The 17,265-nt window shown below is 42.8% G+C and overlaps 1 protein-coding gene across 4 annotated transcripts in view; it reads right to left on the bottom strand.

The window, feature by feature from the left end:
• ITPR2 (inositol 1,4,5-trisphosphate receptor type 2) overlaps nt 1–17,265 on the bottom strand; it is a 533,709-nt gene that overhangs the window by 226,214 nt on the left and 290,230 nt on the right. For all 4 annotated transcript variants that reach the window (XM_019515702.1, XM_019515703.1, XM_019515701.1 and 1 more), the window contains 3 exons: nt 8,030–8,220; nt 7,027–7,169; nt 5,252–5,360 (listed from right to left, as the gene is read on the bottom strand). In XM_019515702.1, coding sequence (XP_019371247.1) covers nt 5,252–5,360; nt 7,027–7,169; nt 8,030–8,220 — 443 coding nt within the window. The remainder of the gene's footprint in view (nt 1–5,251; nt 5,361–7,026; nt 7,170–8,029; nt 8,221–17,265) is intronic.

Here is a 17,265-nt window from a genome sequence, read left to right on the forward strand (position 1 = left end):
GGGACCCCCCCAGGCACCAAACCCCCCATACACACCCACAGCCCCCCACACCTTCATAAATTCCCCCACACACACCCCACATCCCCCAACCATACAAAGTACCTTCATTATTTTGATTTTTTTCTCTGCATAATTTTGAGTTTTTAGCTGTGCAATTAAAATTAATTAATTGCAATTAATATTTTTAATCACACAACTAATCACAATCTAATTTTTTAATCATCTGACAGCCCTAATTATTACACAAAAAATGTTTTGCTTTTTTGTCATACTATTAACTGACTGAACACGTTAGGATGTGATTAGTTAATCGTGTCTTAAGTGTCATGTCTGCCCAGGGCCTATAAGAGAGCCGGGCTGCAGGGCTGAAGGCATGGATTAGTCTCCATGCCCAGTCAGAAATAACAATTTTTATAGTAGATATCTATTCACTAAGAGTTGTGCTAGGATTTAATACCAAATGTTAGAGATGTGGTAAAAGTTACCAGTCACTACTTATCAGAATCAAATCAATAACCAAGAGGCTTTACACTCCAGTGCTTCTCTAATTCCTTAGACCAACCTTTGTGGCTGTTTACAAATTAATCAGAGGGGATCAGCAGGCACTGGGGGAGTCCCTGTTCCGCCGAGCACTACCAGGAGTGACTAGAAATAACGGACACAAGCTGGTAGAGGGTAAATTCTGATTAGACATCAGGAGGTGCTACTTCACTGTCAGGGTGGCTAGGATCTGGATCCAACTTCCAAGCAAAGTGGTGCTGGCTCCTACCCTGGGGGTCTTTAAGACAAGGCTAGACAATCACCTTGCTGGGGTCATTTGACCCCAGTACTCTTTCCTGCCATAGCAGGGGGTCGGACCTGATGACCTGCTCAGGTCCCTTCCGACCCTACTAACTATGAAATTATTAGAAAGTATGTCCTCTCTTTTGGGAAACCGTGCCCTAAACTATCCCTGCTCCCATTTTTAAATACAAAAACATATTACACAACCTTGCTATGTTTTACTCACCTTCTAGTAGTGAATGCATGTGAACAACCACTTTCTCTCTGCTGGGAGGAATAAGAAATCCATTTTTCTAGGGAAAGATTTTATTTTTTCCCTAAAAAAAGTTGATAAAGATGGTCACATTGGACTCTATTTTTAAAGATAATTCAGGTCTGCTCAGTATTGCCAGAGCTGACTGCCTTAAGAGCCAAAATCTGTAAAATGGGGATAATGGTAGCCTATTCCAGGGATAAAGCATGGATGAATATATATAAAAGACTGAGGCATCCAGGTATAAGGACTGATGTATTGATAGCTAGATAGCCTTATTTTCTCCCTACTTGATCACAAGAATTTCTATACTAAATTGTAACTGCAAATTTACAGTTTGTGTCAAATGCATCACATAAAATAAAGTATGACTGATGAATATTATAAACTGAGTTTATACATTTCTTCTTTTTTTAAGATTTGGATTACATAATAGAGCAGAACTGCATTTGGTGATGTAATGTTTCAGGAAAAGCTGGAAACATGCATCAAAAGCACTTCGCTAAGCTATCTTTATCATTTCTGTAGTCCATACCATAGGTGGTGACTCACAAAAGGAGCAACTTAGGGAAGCACTAGCAAAACCACACAGTAGGTCATTTTTTTATTTGTATGCTATGCTTCTCAAATACAAAATGCATGGGATTTCAGAAAAAGCAGCACGAAGGGGAAACCAGTCTTTTTTTTCTAAAGCTATTAGCATTGGCTATGGCCATCATCCAGAAAACAAAGGTCACCCAAGGTGCTTCTGCTGACTGCCTCAGCTGAGCACTCTTAAGAACAGACGGCAAGGCTGTCTTCTTGTATGACCCCTAGCTATGAGACTTACTCCCTCTAGTGGTTTGTCTCAGTCTCAGTTCACCAGCCCCCAGAGTAGGTACAAGGTTCATCTGATCAGACAAACAGTTACTGAAGAGGTCTAAATAAAGCATTGTCTTTTCTTTCCCTGATCTTTTGACAGGTAGATGTTTATTTTGGAAAGACCAAAACTGATTTTTCATTGGGAGCAGGTCAAAAAAGATATTTGTTTTTACCTGTGATTTCAGGGCAAGGTGCACCCCAAAAGCTTATTGAAATGAAATAACAACATCCAAGTCAGCTGTGAAACTTCTGTTATGGTCCTGAGAAAAACTGTTGTCTGCCAAGGACTGAGTACATTCCTCTTTGAGCAAAATTCTTTGCAGGAGGTGAAGAAAAGGTAAGTTCACTCTTTGTGGATGGGTTGCTTTTGTGCAGAAAAAGGTCACTGCTTTGCTATTGCCCACCTTTGTGTTGATTTGCCTGGAGATTTTTTTATTTATTTTTAACTGTCTTGTAAGGAGCCTGAAGCCTGGACAAAATATTTTTTATGTCCATGTATTGAAATCAAAATAAGAAAATTAAAAATAACCCAAATTTGTACACTGGGAATATACTATAATTCTAATGTCTGGTTTATCTATCATGAAAGAGAACTCAAGTACTACTGGCTTATCAAAGCATCTGACAACACTGACACAAAACCTTTTCCCCTTGATTAGGAGAGCTGTGTTCAAAATTAAATTATATACTATGTATTGACTGTGGTTCATTTTTCGAGGTACTGTAAAACAGATGACTACTCCCCCCTCTGAAACTCAATGTCTCACGTTGTAGAGGATGAGAAGTAATTTCCTACATGAGGCAGTCATTCAGCAGTTTTTGCTTAATTTAACAAGATCCCCAGAGGTATACTTGACTACAGGTGGTGATTATGAGGACATGTAAATGATTAATGTGACATTAATTACTCTGTCTTGAATTTAATATAAAAATAATATTAAGAATTATAAAAATATAAAGAATTACTATTAAGAAAGAATTCTAAGTATGATAACAAATACTGACAGTAGGGAACAGAATCATAGAAAATAGGGCTGGAAGGGATCAAATCCCTGCTCAGTACAGGATTGGCTGTGTTCAAACAATCCCCAAATCCAGTAATACAGATAAAGTTTGAACTCACAACCTTGGCACCCCGTTTCCCCAGCCTGCTCTACAAGTACCACACACTTACCAACTGCACCTAAGGAATCCTCAATCCAGTATTACTTCAATTTTACCTATAGGCTCCACTTCACAACCAACATCCCTGAGAAGCCTCAGACTATCAGTGTTTTGGTTAACAGTCAAATGCACTGACCTGTTGAACCACAGAGATATCAGGCAGAACTTTTCCAGATATAACAGACTTGTTTTTGACTGAGTCTCAAATATCTATCTATAAACAACTGACAGTATGACCCTAAAGAGTGGTCAAGATCAAAGGGGCATTTGAAATGCTTGGTTTTGGGAGAAGAAATTCAGAAACAGCTCCAGAGCTTGACAAAGGGAGACATTAGTAGATATGGGAAAAAACTGGACATTGTACAGAGGAAGTGGAAGACACAGATGTTACATGTTTCCTCCCAGAACCTAGTCCCATCTCACACTTAGTATAAAAAATGTTTACAGACTATAAAGGGCTCAGGTCTAGAAAGAAAGCAGAAGTGGACCTTGAAACTACGAGCCCATCCTGGACAGGCTAAGAGTCTGGGGATATAATTAAACCAATATAGACAAAATCAGGGGTGTCAAACTCATTTGGCACTGCATGCGGAATCTCGATGACAGGGCTTCCCACATGCTGGACAACCCATGAGCAACAGCAGCATTAATCCTTGCAGCTGTCAGACCCACTATGTCAACACAGCTCCACTGTCACTTGTCATTTGCCCCTTCCCTTTCCCCTGCTACTCATCTTAGCTGCCAGGGTAACTAAAAACCCCAATTTCAGCAGCATGTAAGGGGGAAGGAAACTAACAGTGTTAACTCCCTGGGTTCCAGAGCAGCACTGGAACAGCATCTTCAGTAGCTGGGAGGATTAACATTGCTGCTAAAGAGGCTTCAAGAACCACAGCATGGAGGACTGCAGGCTGAATCCAGCTCATAGAGATGGGTGGTCCAGCCCACAAGAAGCTCTGCAGGCTAGATGGCCCACCTCCATGGGTCACATACAACCCACAGGCTTATTTTTGACACCCCTGTTCTAGATCAATACAGGCTTGCTACTCATGCTATATGTCGCATGTCCTTATCAACCTTGACTCTTGCCAAACAGTGATATAGGACTATGGCCCAGCCTACACATGGAGAGAAAGGCATGACTGGATCTAACACATGATCCACATAACTGCATATTAGAATCAATTGCATTTTATTGTCGGTGTATGGGGAGCCTGATCCTGGGCCTCTGTCTTCATCTGAAAGAAGCTGGCACCCACGGCTGGGAGCCCACTTTGCTGGGCTGATGGGGGTTCTGGGACCTGCAGCTCATGAGGCTGTGGGTCCTGCAGCTTACAGAGCTCTAGGTTCCAGCTGTATGTGAGGCACAGGCATGACCCAGAGCCCCATGAGCTGCAGGATTCTTGGTCCTGGCTGTGGATGAAGTGCACAGCCAGGACCAAGACCTCTGTGTTGACCTTGCAGTTTCACGTGCCCCGGAGCCTTGGGGATCACACAGACATGATCCCTAGGACTTGGGGACTGGACCCCTGTGGCTGGGAGCCCGGTCAGCTGATGGGACTCCTAGCTACTGGGGAGGCTCTGCTACATGTTCAAATTAAAGCTCAGTAGTAACCATCTTAGTACACATTTAGTACACATTTTCAAGGTTTAACTTTATAGCTGGTTGGAGCTTTTTATTGTATGATACCTACTTTGCACGTGTAGCTGATCTCAAGGTAATTGTGCAATTAACCAGTTAACTGCACAATCCCAGTAACATATGGAGGGGGCCTACATGTTATGCAGTGTCTCTTTTGATCTTCTCTGTGTTTTCTCTTTGTTGATTTAATTAGATATTTTGAGTCTTTGCTGTGAGGTAAGGTCACAGTAAAAGTTTTAACTTCCTGACCTCTTGAGAGACCACCAGGGAAGCAACAAAAACTATCATAGTGCACAAGGCTGAGGCAATTACTACTCAGCCCAAATACTGGCTAAAAAAAAGACACAGAATATGCAATGGGCCTTGAGGAGTAGCAGGAAAATGGGAATCAAAGGTTACACTTTCCATGAGGTAACCGTTATATTTTTTAGGCAATGTATTATTTCCGACATAGGTAACAACTGAGTCACACAAAAGCCTGTTGAAATCCAAGGGGTCAATATTTTACACTGTGTTGGTTCTACTTTTTAGTAATAAAATGGCAGTCTTACCTCTTCCGCAAAGTTAGTTTTCTTGTCTAGCATTTCTCGTAATGTCTGAAGAATTTTAATGCAGAGCTTTTCTTCTTTCTCCATTAGCTTCTTTGTGTGATTAATCAACCTTGAAGTAAAAGATTAAACCTCAAAGAATACTGCATATTGTCTTCAAACCCTCCAACATTTGCTTTATGCAAAAACTCCCTGTTGCTATATCTTTCCTCAGGGAAATAAAAACAGACAGATAATGAAACTGGGCCTCTGTTAGCTGTTCAAGGTGTTTGGAGTTCTGTGTTCAATTTAACTGTTGGTGTCAAAGTACTGGGCAGAATGATACATCCAAATGCATCCACACTGTGAGGGAGTTCAAAGTCCAGCCACAGATCTAAATTCTGCCATTTTGTTTTCTCTTTATTTAAAAGTACTGCAATACCAGAGGTGCCCAGCATTTAGTGTATAAACTTTCAACCTTGTAGGAGCAATCATCCATATTTTACAATTTCAGTATGGCTTCCATCCAAAAGAATCCAAATACATTTCATAAACCTTATACTGGAATTGCTTTGTTCAGCATAGAAATGCAGACCTCTGGATGGAACACAACACTTGTTTAAGGACACACAGCGACTTTACAAGACAATTTAGGTAATTTGTTGGCAAGATCAACCTCATGTCTGGAAGTTTAGCAGAGCTTCAAGGGTTGGGTTATAATACCACCAGTGAACAATCTAAGGGGTTTACCTTACAGATGGTTGGCAGGTACTGCCCTAAGGACAACCTTACAGCTGACCCTAGCTATCAAGGTGAAAATTGTCTGTATCCCCTAGCATACTGGTGAGTTCAGAATTAGCATCACTTCCTGAAATATGGTGGGTTTTCAACAGAGATTGTCCACTCAAATGCTAACCAAGCCCAAGAAATATGAAAAAGCCACAAGTTATATGATATTAATAATAATTTTAAATGACTACATATTAATAATGGTACTGATAAAGTATTGCAGAACAATACACAACTCCCTACACAACAGGAGTTCTCTGTAAAAATACATATTTATTGCATACCATATCTTCCAACCTCTATTTTATTAAAGCTCTCACTGGCTTTCAATGGCATTTTGAACAGAAAGGGAAAAATGGTACAAAATTAAGTTCTGTTACTGGTGCAGAATATGCAAAAAGCTGAGGAATAAGGAAAGCTGCCAAATTTGTATGGTGCCCTAAGTTACCTCTCTTTAAATTATAGAGTTCCTCAGGGGCAGGTAGGGCATCTCACTAGAGGAACAATTAAGTAAAATTGAAAGGCTCTGTATTCCAATACTCAAACTGCAAATAAAACCTCTTACAATTTCAAAGCATGTAGGGATGCCAGCTAAATGCACTTTAAAAAGAGCTATGCAGAGTTTACAATTTAAAATAAAAACCAAAGGATTTATTTACTTTATCTCGAACTATAGCTCTGACTACCCAAAATGATTATGCAAAATCTTAGACTGAAATGTACTTGGACACAATTTAATACAAACAGAAATTAGGAAAACAGAAATGTCCTGGGACAGTATTAGCTTTAGCAGACCATAATGGTTTAAATTTGAATCATATATTGCACAGAACACCTCACTACTGCTACAGGCAGAGAAACTAAATAACAAAACTAATCAGCATAGGGTGAAACCTGCACTTCCTAAGTACCCAAGTAACTTAATGGAAAAGGGGCCTTAAATACTTTTGAAAATGTGACTGTTTGTCATTCTTTCTAAAGGAAGGAGGAGAACTCTGCATACCACTTACTTCGACATGAATGCACCACACCTTATCCTAGCATCACTCCCCTCAGGAAATAGCAGCTCTGGGCTGTGCAGTACATCAACGAGCACTGAGAATTCAGCCTGCATCATAGGAGTGAACTGCTGCTCCAAGGCAGACACTACATCCTGTAGAATAAAGTAGGAGGAGAAAGTTGGTAATAAATACAGCTGGTCAAGTAATACCTGGAATGCTTTACCTGCTGAGTTTCATAATGTTATGCGAGTAATAGATCTGATGGACATTTTTTGTCCTGTCTCTGACTGGCTCATAATGACAGCTTTCACTGCCTACTTCTTAATTTTTCAAATAAGCTTCTGAATGCTTCCTTCCATGCTGCTCCTCAAACTGAGGAACAACTCCTCATGAAAACCCTCCTCATTGCCCCCTTCCAAAACCCCCCTTTCTCATTGTGCCTATGGAAATGTTAACGATGCTCAGGAAGCCGATAGGTTAAAAATGCCATCTGTTATGTCAAACAAAACTCTCTTATCATTTCCCTGCACTATTCCCTCCATGTGTCTGTATCCACCTGTGGTCTCTTGTCTTATATTATAAGCGCCTTGAGCACAGAATGTCCCTACAACAAGCACAGTTCATACTACAAGATGATCCAAGAGGATAGAGCTGGCTCCTTCGCTACACTTCTCCTCTTTACACCTGAAATAGCAGGGATTACCGTGAGAAAAGAGGCATGCTCTGCTTTCCATGTTCCATGGTAATTATAATAATCCCTTGGGGAAGACTCTTATAGATTCCTCAGGGATTGGATCAGGTCATGGAAAAAGAAGGCCCAATATACTGGCTGTCCTCTGAAAAGAGGCACAGTGGAGTTTTTGGTTGAGTACATCTCACCTTTATTGGTGCTAGTCACAATGCAGCGCTAAGACTGCAATTAATTACTTTGTTTTCTGCTTAGTTTCCTATGCATAACTTATTCATAAAAATGTACTGTCACATGCTCAATATAAAGCACTTGCCACCATACCTGCAGTTTTTCAATGATATTCCTGTAATCCCAGGAAGGTCCTCCAAGAGCTTCTTTGAAACGAGGTCCACTGCGGGCAGACATTCTCCATCCCATGGCTGCTCTCTGGACCATATTAGAGTGACTCTTCATGAACAGGGTATTTACTTGGCTGTCCAAATCCACTGGAATTGCAGTGCCCCGGTTCTTTGCTTTAAGCAGAAGATATTTACAAAATGACGGAAGCTTTAGGATCCTTTGCAAACCATCCTAAGTGAATTCCTGACCTGACCAAAGTTAATGAGAGTTTTTTGCCACTGACTTGAAAGGGGTCAGAATTTAGCCTTTTAAGAATAAGGAGCTAAACCCCACAGTGACATAAAGCAGTGCAGCAATATTTTGAGTTAAAGAGTTACACCAGCTGGGGACTTGGTCCAAGATTACTTATATATCACAGATAGGCCTTAGCTTATTCACTTGTAGCACTATGAAGTACCATAGCTGCAGCTCTACTTCCTATATGCTGCCAAGGAACAAGATGCTATTCCTCTCTTCCCTTTAAGAGGGGGAAAGGTAATAAAGTACTCTGGGATGCTGAGGGTCAGATAGATCCTTTATAACTGTCCACAGGTTACATGTGGCACTACAAATGGTTATGCTACACAGAAGTTGCTGTTTAAAACAGGAACTCCTTTGAGGCAGATCCACTATTTCTGTAGTGATACAGACAGCATAAGCATCTGGGGTCCTTTACTTTTTGTAGCACTACAAGGGCCAACATAGTGCAACAAATGTATTGTATGTCCAAGGCCATACAGATATTTTTCTGCTTTAAAAAGAATGATTTCAAACCACATTATAGTTACAGAAATATTAGTAAAAGCAGTAAGTTTTATGTAATTCTACTGAAAGAACTTGATAAACCAAGTAAGTACAAGCATACACAAAAACAGATAAACATAAGGGGATCGAGCTTCATCTTTCTTCTCATTCTCCTATCCTGCATGTTACCATAATGTACAATGCTTAGGCCAATAGTGTCCGACAGAGTAAATCCTCCTAGACACAGTGTGTCCGGGAATCACAGGCTTCAAGATATTACAGAATCCTCATTCATTGCTTGGGTTCCTAGATGCTAACTGCAATAAAAATGATAATTAATAAGCAGCTGAAAAACTGTGCCTTTGGCAAATCCAGGAGAAAAAACTGATTTCCAGATTGAGAAAGTATGAGAAAGAGTACAGAAAGTCTTGCAACAACTTCTACAAGATATCAACAATTAACTTGCTATCTTGTTCAATTTGTGTGCTGAAAGGTCTTTTTACAGTGGGTTTAAAGCTGTAAAAGGCAGGGTAAATTTGCACCTTATCAACTAACTAAATCAGAAATGTACAGCAGAATCTTTCAGGATCCCAAGATCACTTCACCAGATGCTGCCATAGTTAGTTTTGATTTGATTTGATAGTTTCTCTTCCATGAAAGAAATTTGTATTTACTATATATCTCCCTCCTGCAGTAGACCAAAGTGGCACACTTAAATGTCAGTATAAGATACTGTGTTTGAGATAAACACAACAACAGTGGGCAGGTACTTCAGTGCCTAAAGGCTCATGCTCACAGAACCTTTCTGAGCCCACAAGTCCTATACTGCAACAGCAGCACTTGGAATAAACTCATGTCCTAACACAAAACTTGATTTTGTGCCAATGATCCCCTAAGTAGAAGCAAGAATGCTCTGCCTTCCATGTCCCCATTAGGGCAGAATTCTATTGTCTTGAAGAGGATTCTGCAAGAATATCCTGATAGCGATGCCTGGAGAACAGGCAGCAGAATCTACCTGGTGCAGCAGGTACAACTGTCCAAACTGAATAGTTTTCTAGTTCTGATAGATACTTTTTTTAAAAAGCTTGCTTAGGGGAATTAAAGAGTGGTATTCAGCTAAAAATGGGCAGATGCATTTCCCAACAGCTGCATAGCCCATCACTGCCAGTGTCAAAAGAAGCTATTTCCACATGGCAGCCCTGCTGCTCCCTCCCAGCTTCTATTTGTTTTGGAGGTGGGGGCCATGATTGTTAAGAGAAAAACACAGTGTATGACTGGCCATTATTTCTAATTATTGTTTCTACATGTTATTCTACTGGATTATTTCTCACAATGTATTTGCACTGTTGCTGCTTACTTTATTACAGAAATCCACTAAGGATACGCTAGTGTTGGTCAGTAGCTGTGGCCTATTAATCTAATTATGTCAATCACCAGAATGTTGCAGGACAACTCTTATTTCTCAATTAAATGTTATGTATGCTGAATTCCAATATTTCCCGGAATAAATTTAGCAACAGCAGGGCATACTGTGCAGAAAGACCCAGAGTTCTGCATCCCTATACATATTTTTTTAAGTTACTGATTTCTATCAGTGTCTAAGTAGCAGTCAAGGACTATGATTGTTCAGAGGATTGCAGCTAATTAAAAGTATCACAAAGAAATGCAGAAAAAATGCTCCTTTGTTTTGAACAGTTCTTATATGTATAATTCCATTTGTAATTAAGATTTGTACTGACTGTCAAAAGGCACTGTTGAAGTCTAAGCTATAAACAAAGGCTTTGTTTTCTCATTCCCTTGTAGCTTGTAGAAAGTTTATCTTTCATTTGTTTCATATTTCATTATTTAAAACAACAGGAAACATATTTTTACATTTCAGAAAGGTGATGAACAAATGTAACATAAATATTTATTTTTAATTTAGGTGTTGTAGGTTGCTTCTCTCTTCAAAATGTCTCAATTTTCCTTAAAGTAAGAAAATAAAAAATTTAAGAGCAAGTTTTATTTTTGCTCCACTTTGGAATAGTTTTGCAAGGCAGGCAAACAACTTGCAAAGTAGGCCTATAATCTAAAGAAGATGGGGCCAAAGCAGGTTAAATTGCGTCCTTGATTTGACTGGTATGTCAGGAGGAAAAAATGCCGCACAACTACGTCACTTAAGTATCCAATCAGAATCTTACCATCATGGACTAGAACATATGCTTAGTTAGTGAAATTAATGATGGTGAAGAGAGTTAAGCAAAGGATTATCTACCTCCTAAATTTTCAAATCTTCCACCACGGGCTCAATTTTGTCTCGAATGAACTGAAGTTGGAAAACACTTGGCCTGCTAGAAGCATGACAAGTTCCCAGACCTATTCACAGAAGACTCACTAACCAGTACCAGGACCAGAGAGCACAGTTAGCTGAGCCATCATGTGAATTTCTGCTCTGTACTAAAGGGATTTCTTGTGAACACAGTGTCTCTACCATCTCTGCTCTCCTACTTTCTGCAAACTGCTGGATATACAGGGAGACTGGGACCCAAAATAAAGATTGAGCATTTTGCTAATCATTAGAAAGAAACAGATAAGTCAGCCTCTTAACTGTAAGTATGCTTCATTACAATGAAGTCAACAGAGTACTACGCCATACCCATTAACAAGGCAGAACTTGGCCCACTGGGGTCTTTGAAAAAGTACACTTTGGTTTTCCAAGAAAATCTCGTAATTGGAATCAGAAAAGGCATACTACAGAATGACATATTCCATTGCCCCACTGCTGAAAGACTCCTCCTACCATAGGGTTATAAAAAGACTTTGCCAAATGAAAGAAATCAGCCGTGCTGTGATATGTCCTGGCACAGCTGATCCACTTCATTGAGCAAAACAAACTTCCCCCACTATCCTGCCCTTGATCTCATGGGACAATGGACGACGCGTTCCTCACTAGCAAAGGCACACCTAGAAATTCCCAGGGTGTGTCTCTGTAAGAGGAAAAAGCTGGACAGGTGCTCTTGAGGCTTGATGGTGTCCGGACAAATTTTAAGTGTATGCTGGTAACACAAGAGTTAAGTCTGATCATGCGCAGACAAGCAGACAAGGCCTATGGAAAATTCCACAGGGTGCCCAGCATGTGCCCCCTATGCGACCCTTGGCTTGTCAATCAAAGCTGACCTAGTTTTGATACAACATGCATGCTCAGTTCTGCTCAGCAGATGAAGTAATCTGACCAGACGCATGCTCAGTCCAAGGGCTGCATGACATAATCAGACTAGAAATTTCTTTAGAGAAGACAACCTGATTGGCTGCCCAGTTGTCATAGAGAGCTTGTGGGCCCCTCCCAAAGGGGAGTTAGTTAGTGAGAAAAGGTTGGCGAGAAAAGAGTTGGAGAGAGAGTTTTGGGGGGTTCTGACAGTGGTGCTGACAGGGAAGATTCGTCCTGAGAGCAGAGGCTGGCCTGACAGGGACTGCTCCTCAGGAGGGCTTTAAGCCCACTGGTCTCCTGTCCGAACCCTGAGAGGAGAGGCTGCTAATGCAGGGACTGCTCCTCAGGAGGGAGACCACGCTCGACCTACGAACAGATACTGCCTTAGCAGAGACTGTCTCACAGGAAGAGATCGAACTGATCCTGAGAGCAGAGGCTGCTGCTGCAGGGACTGCTCCTCAGGAGGGCTTTGGGCCCACTGGTCTCCTCACAGCCATGATTTTGCGATTTATTCGATTCGCCTTGATCTGATTATTCCGTATTGATCTCTGGCTAACGAACTAATTTCCGGCTTCAACCTCGACCATGATCCTGCATCTCGACCACTGGCTATGAAATCGTAACTTCGACCTCCACATCGACTTCGGCATCTTAACAACCACCCGTTTCGTCCACATTGGGCTGGCGTCACGACATTCTACGTGTTACAGTTCTGTTATTTGCCATCCCGATCAATGAGCTGTTGACCAGCCCTGGGATTATTGAGTTGGGCAGCCACCCCTAGCTCCGGCTAGAAAGCAAGGGCTCACTCGAGAACCCCGTGGGCCAACAGACCCCTTTGTTGTTTGTGTTCGTTTATTGCAACTGTAACTGAAGCAAGTTCCCTGCCTACGCTCCAGAAGCATAAGTAAATAAAATCCACTTTATTTGAAACCACACGACTCCGCGTACCGCTCAGACTCCTCGCCGCTAACCCTGCCTGTTTCATATCGAAACCCTCGGCCCACCGTGACCTTGGGGCCGCTGTTCCCCAACAGATGGGCCCAATCCTGTGCAAGAATTCCTGGGGCGTGCAGGATTGGAACCACTGAGTCCCACAAGTACCTGTCTGGGGCAGTTGGCGAGCACAGGCAGCTTCAGGCTACCTGTGTTCTTCCTCCATAAAGCTACCAGACGACACAATAAAGTGGCAGAAACTACCACCTTTTGTTGGGGCCACAAATTTGGGCATTTATGGCATGACAAATGGTAGATGTCTCTTTGCTTTCCTATTGTGCTGCTACAACAACTATTATGGTGGCACAAAAGCAATGTCTGTTTGCACCCATGGGGAACATCTCCACATGTAGAGGCATGCACTTCCACGGGCACAAAAAGCATTGGCACACGTGCTGCTACTTTGTGTGCTAAGGCATGTCCCTGCACGTGCCCTCTGACGTGTACGAAATTGTCCCAGGTTGGGTAGGTAGGAGGCTGGGACCAGCACAGGTGCACAACCTTACCTAGGATCCTGGAGACCTCCCAAGGCAGCGGTGGCACTGATCCAGCCTCACAGAGGCCGGTCAGCAGCCGTGCCGCTTTTGGCAACAGGTTTTTTGGGGGGGTTTTATGCTGGGATCTCCCAGTATCAACATTTTGGCACCACACTGCAAATCTGCAGCACAATGCCCAGTTGCACATTTGCCATGTGTGGTTTGCAGGACTACAATCAGGTTTGAGATGCCACAAACTGCACATGCACACTCATCTGGACACACCCAGATGAGAGCAGATGCGTGGTATGTGCCACCGCAGATCCATCTGTGGCGCCACACATTGCACGTGCATGTCCTCTCCGCACTGCTACGTTGCAGCACAAGGGCTTTTCTTGACTCCAGGAGTTTCCAGGGTTTAAAAAAAAACCACATTAAAAAAAAAGGCGGGGCAGCCCATGTTGTAGCAGTGTGTGTGCACTGCCCAAAATCAGAGCCTGGCTGGCTGTAGCCATGTTCCAGCTGCCAACCAGGCTCCCTGCTGCAGGAATGCTGCAGGTCTACAGCTCCCCAATGTCCCCAGGACCCCAGATAAGTTTGCTAGAACCAGCACAGTTGCTGGCCCCAGCCTCCCCTTCTCCATCTGGGGTAACTTGCTGCATTGCCAGAGCACAAATGGCACAGATGTTCCCCACAGACAAGCAGCAGTGACACAACGTGTGCTGCTGCTATGTGACCCCAGGGAAATGCACATTCCCACTTGTTCCCATGAAGTCTATCCCAGTGCCAGGTCCACTTCGGTCTTTCAAAAAAGGGGGTTTCACCAGTGACTTTTTTCAGACTGACTGACTGATCTTACTGTATGTTTTTCTGATATTCGACCTACATTCTCCTGACTTCAATTTCATTCCATTATCTTTTACAGTATTTATAACCCCACCTGTTTACCACCCTAAAAATTGTGCTCCATTGTTGCTGATGACATTCATTAGCTGCATATAGACAGCTGTCATATTCTCCTACCCTGTCCACTTAGTCCTTTGATAGTGATTCATATTTATATTAATATTTAGTTAAATGACTCTTCCTTCATAAATCAGCCCCTCTAGCTCCTTAATAAATTACTGACTGCTTAATAAATAAATGTTGTTGGAAAGACAGTACTGCTAGCAATGGTAAGAGTTCTTCAGGAAAATAAAGCTTTGTGTTGACAAGCCATAAACTTGCCAATCTCACACCTTTCACTAACAAAGATTTTTTTTTCAACTGAAACTGAAGTTAAAATATTTATCAGTCCATAAAATATTATCACTGAATTTTTTTTGCAATAATAGAAACATAAACAGTTAAAATAGAATAGAATATGTGGTTCATTGGACACGTATTCTTCTTGCTGTCAAAGGAGTAATGTTATAATCATTTTATTTGAACTAAAAACAGAGAATGAAAGATTAATTTTTCATAAAATGGAAAAAAGGACAAAACTGAAGTGAGAAGTAAAATGAAGTCTGCTGGAGGAAAGGAATTGTTTTAGAAAAGTCTGTGTGTATGGGCATTTAAACACACACAATCATCCTAAAGAGATAATGATATGTAACCTATATTCCAAGTTAATGTTTTCTATTTGTTACTTTTTATAAAAAAGGAACATTCCTTGGAGCCCATGTAAAGCATGCTTGGACCTTGCAGTTTTTAGACTGTTTTTTTTTTCCCTTCTGGATTCCATATATCACTGTATTAGATAGAGGTGACCTTAAAAAAGTAACGCAAGTACAGAGGATATAGGACTGGAAGGGACTCTGCTATCACTGGATATTGTTTCATATAACCATGAACTGATCTAAAACTCCATTTAAGAACTAGTTAAGGTTTCCTGCACAAGCTTCTTTTATTGGAAAAACATACTTCTACTTCTATTTTAGGACATCATTGCACCAATGGCTAGAAACCTCTTTCTACTTTCCCGCCTATAATTATTCATGGCCATTTCAAACTCATTGGCCCCCATGCCAAACATTATCCTTTAGCTTAAATAACTCTTACCTCAACTCCCTACCTGATGTTTCCCTTCCTGGTGCATTTATAAAGTACAATACAGATTCTCTTTAGGCTTCAATTTGCTAAGTTAAACCAGCCACTCTTCTGGAGTCCTTTTACAATGCTCCCTACAATGCCAGAAATAGGGCTTCTTTTTGCTTCCCTCAAAGTATCCTACTATTTATTGTCCTACTAATCTAGTGATTGTGACTGGCATCACTTGCCTAGGGGTACTAAAAAAATAGGCTAAAAGATGTTTGAAAGGACTCAGTTGCTATGAGAAGTAGTCTAATAAAATGTGTCCTTCCACTGTGAGTACATAGATTTTTACCAGTCATAACAGGAATGGAGAAATCAGGCTCCTGATATGGGGCCTTTATATATACCACATGTAAACCTCATCCTTTGGATGCATATATAAAGGACAAGGACTTCAACTGGGGTGTGCCCATCCTCCTGCTAGGAGCAAAGCCGGAGGTTCCTGGCTAGAGGGTCTTGGCCCTCCATTCAGAGTCTGACTGACTGCCATATTTGAGGTCAGGAAATAATTTTACCTCGAGGCCAGATTGGTATGGATTGTTGGGGGGTTTGCCTTCCTCTTTAGTGGGGGCCATGGCCCTGTATCCAGGACCTCCTCAGCATATACTGAGCCATTTTATAGAAGCAGGACATGGGCTGCTATAGTTCCCCTGTTTTATCTGTGGCAGAGTCAGTGTATTAGTTCTATGTTGTATCAGGGTTCAGGATAGTCTTATGTAGAGTTTAGATTATAGTTGTATGGGATGTTTTAGACAAAGATGATCCTGCCTCAGGCAGGGGGTTAGACTAGATCAGGGGTGGGCAATTATTTTGGGAGGAGGGCCGCTTACCCAGTTTTGGCAGGCTGTCGAGGGCTGCATGGGTAGACCCGCCCCTTGACACGCACCCTGCCCCCTGGTCACCATCTTGGGACCAACGTCCCAATTTCTTGGGACCACTGTCTCAGGGCCAGCACCAGTGGGGCCCAAAGTGGGGCACAGGCTGGCAGGTCTGTGGAGCTGAGCTACGCTACACCAGCAGGGAGAGCGGGGAGGTGGCCCAGCTCCATAGAGCCCCTGCCAGCTGGGATCTGCTGGCACTGGCCCCTGGACACCAGTGTGGGCCCCATGCTCCCGCTGGCTCCTGCACCTGCTCACTCCCAGTGCCTCCCAGCCCCGCAGTACAGGCAGGGGGCAGCACACAGCCCCAACCCACTGCTCGCCGGCAGGGAAGAAACGTGCTGAGCGCAAGGAAAAGTGGCCCCTCACCCGCCCCGCGGCCAGCGCTCCCTGCTGCAGGTGTTCACAGCCCATGGAGGGCTGTCTGGAGCAGGCACAGGCAGCCCCATATGAGTTGCAAGCAGCTATCACACAGAGCACCGGGCACGGGGCGAGCAAGGGGCCACTTTTCCCCCTGTGCTCAGCACCAGCTTGTAACCCAGCCCTGCTGCCAGTCTGGGCTCCACACCAACTCCAGGCTCACCCATCGGGGCTGCGTGTGGCCATAGCAGCTGCAGCCCCCCTGCTTGCTGCACCCGGCAGTGTTGGCTGCTGCTGCCCGCACAGGGTTTGCATGCTGGGCAGCCCAGAGGCAGTGGTGGCAAACACTGCCCAGCACAGCAAGTGGGGGGGCCGCAGTTGCTGTCACCATGTGCAGCTCCAACGGACGAGCCCGGAGCTGGTGCGGGGCCCAAGCTGGCAGCAAGGCTGGGTTACAAGCTG

This window comes from Gavialis gangeticus, unplaced genomic scaffold (assembly GCF_001723915.1).
Source record: "Gavialis gangeticus isolate Ggan-Ray unplaced genomic scaffold, GavGan_comp1, whole genome shotgun sequence".
Classification (NCBI taxonomy): Eukaryota; Metazoa; Chordata; order Crocodylia; family Gavialidae; genus Gavialis; species Gavialis gangeticus.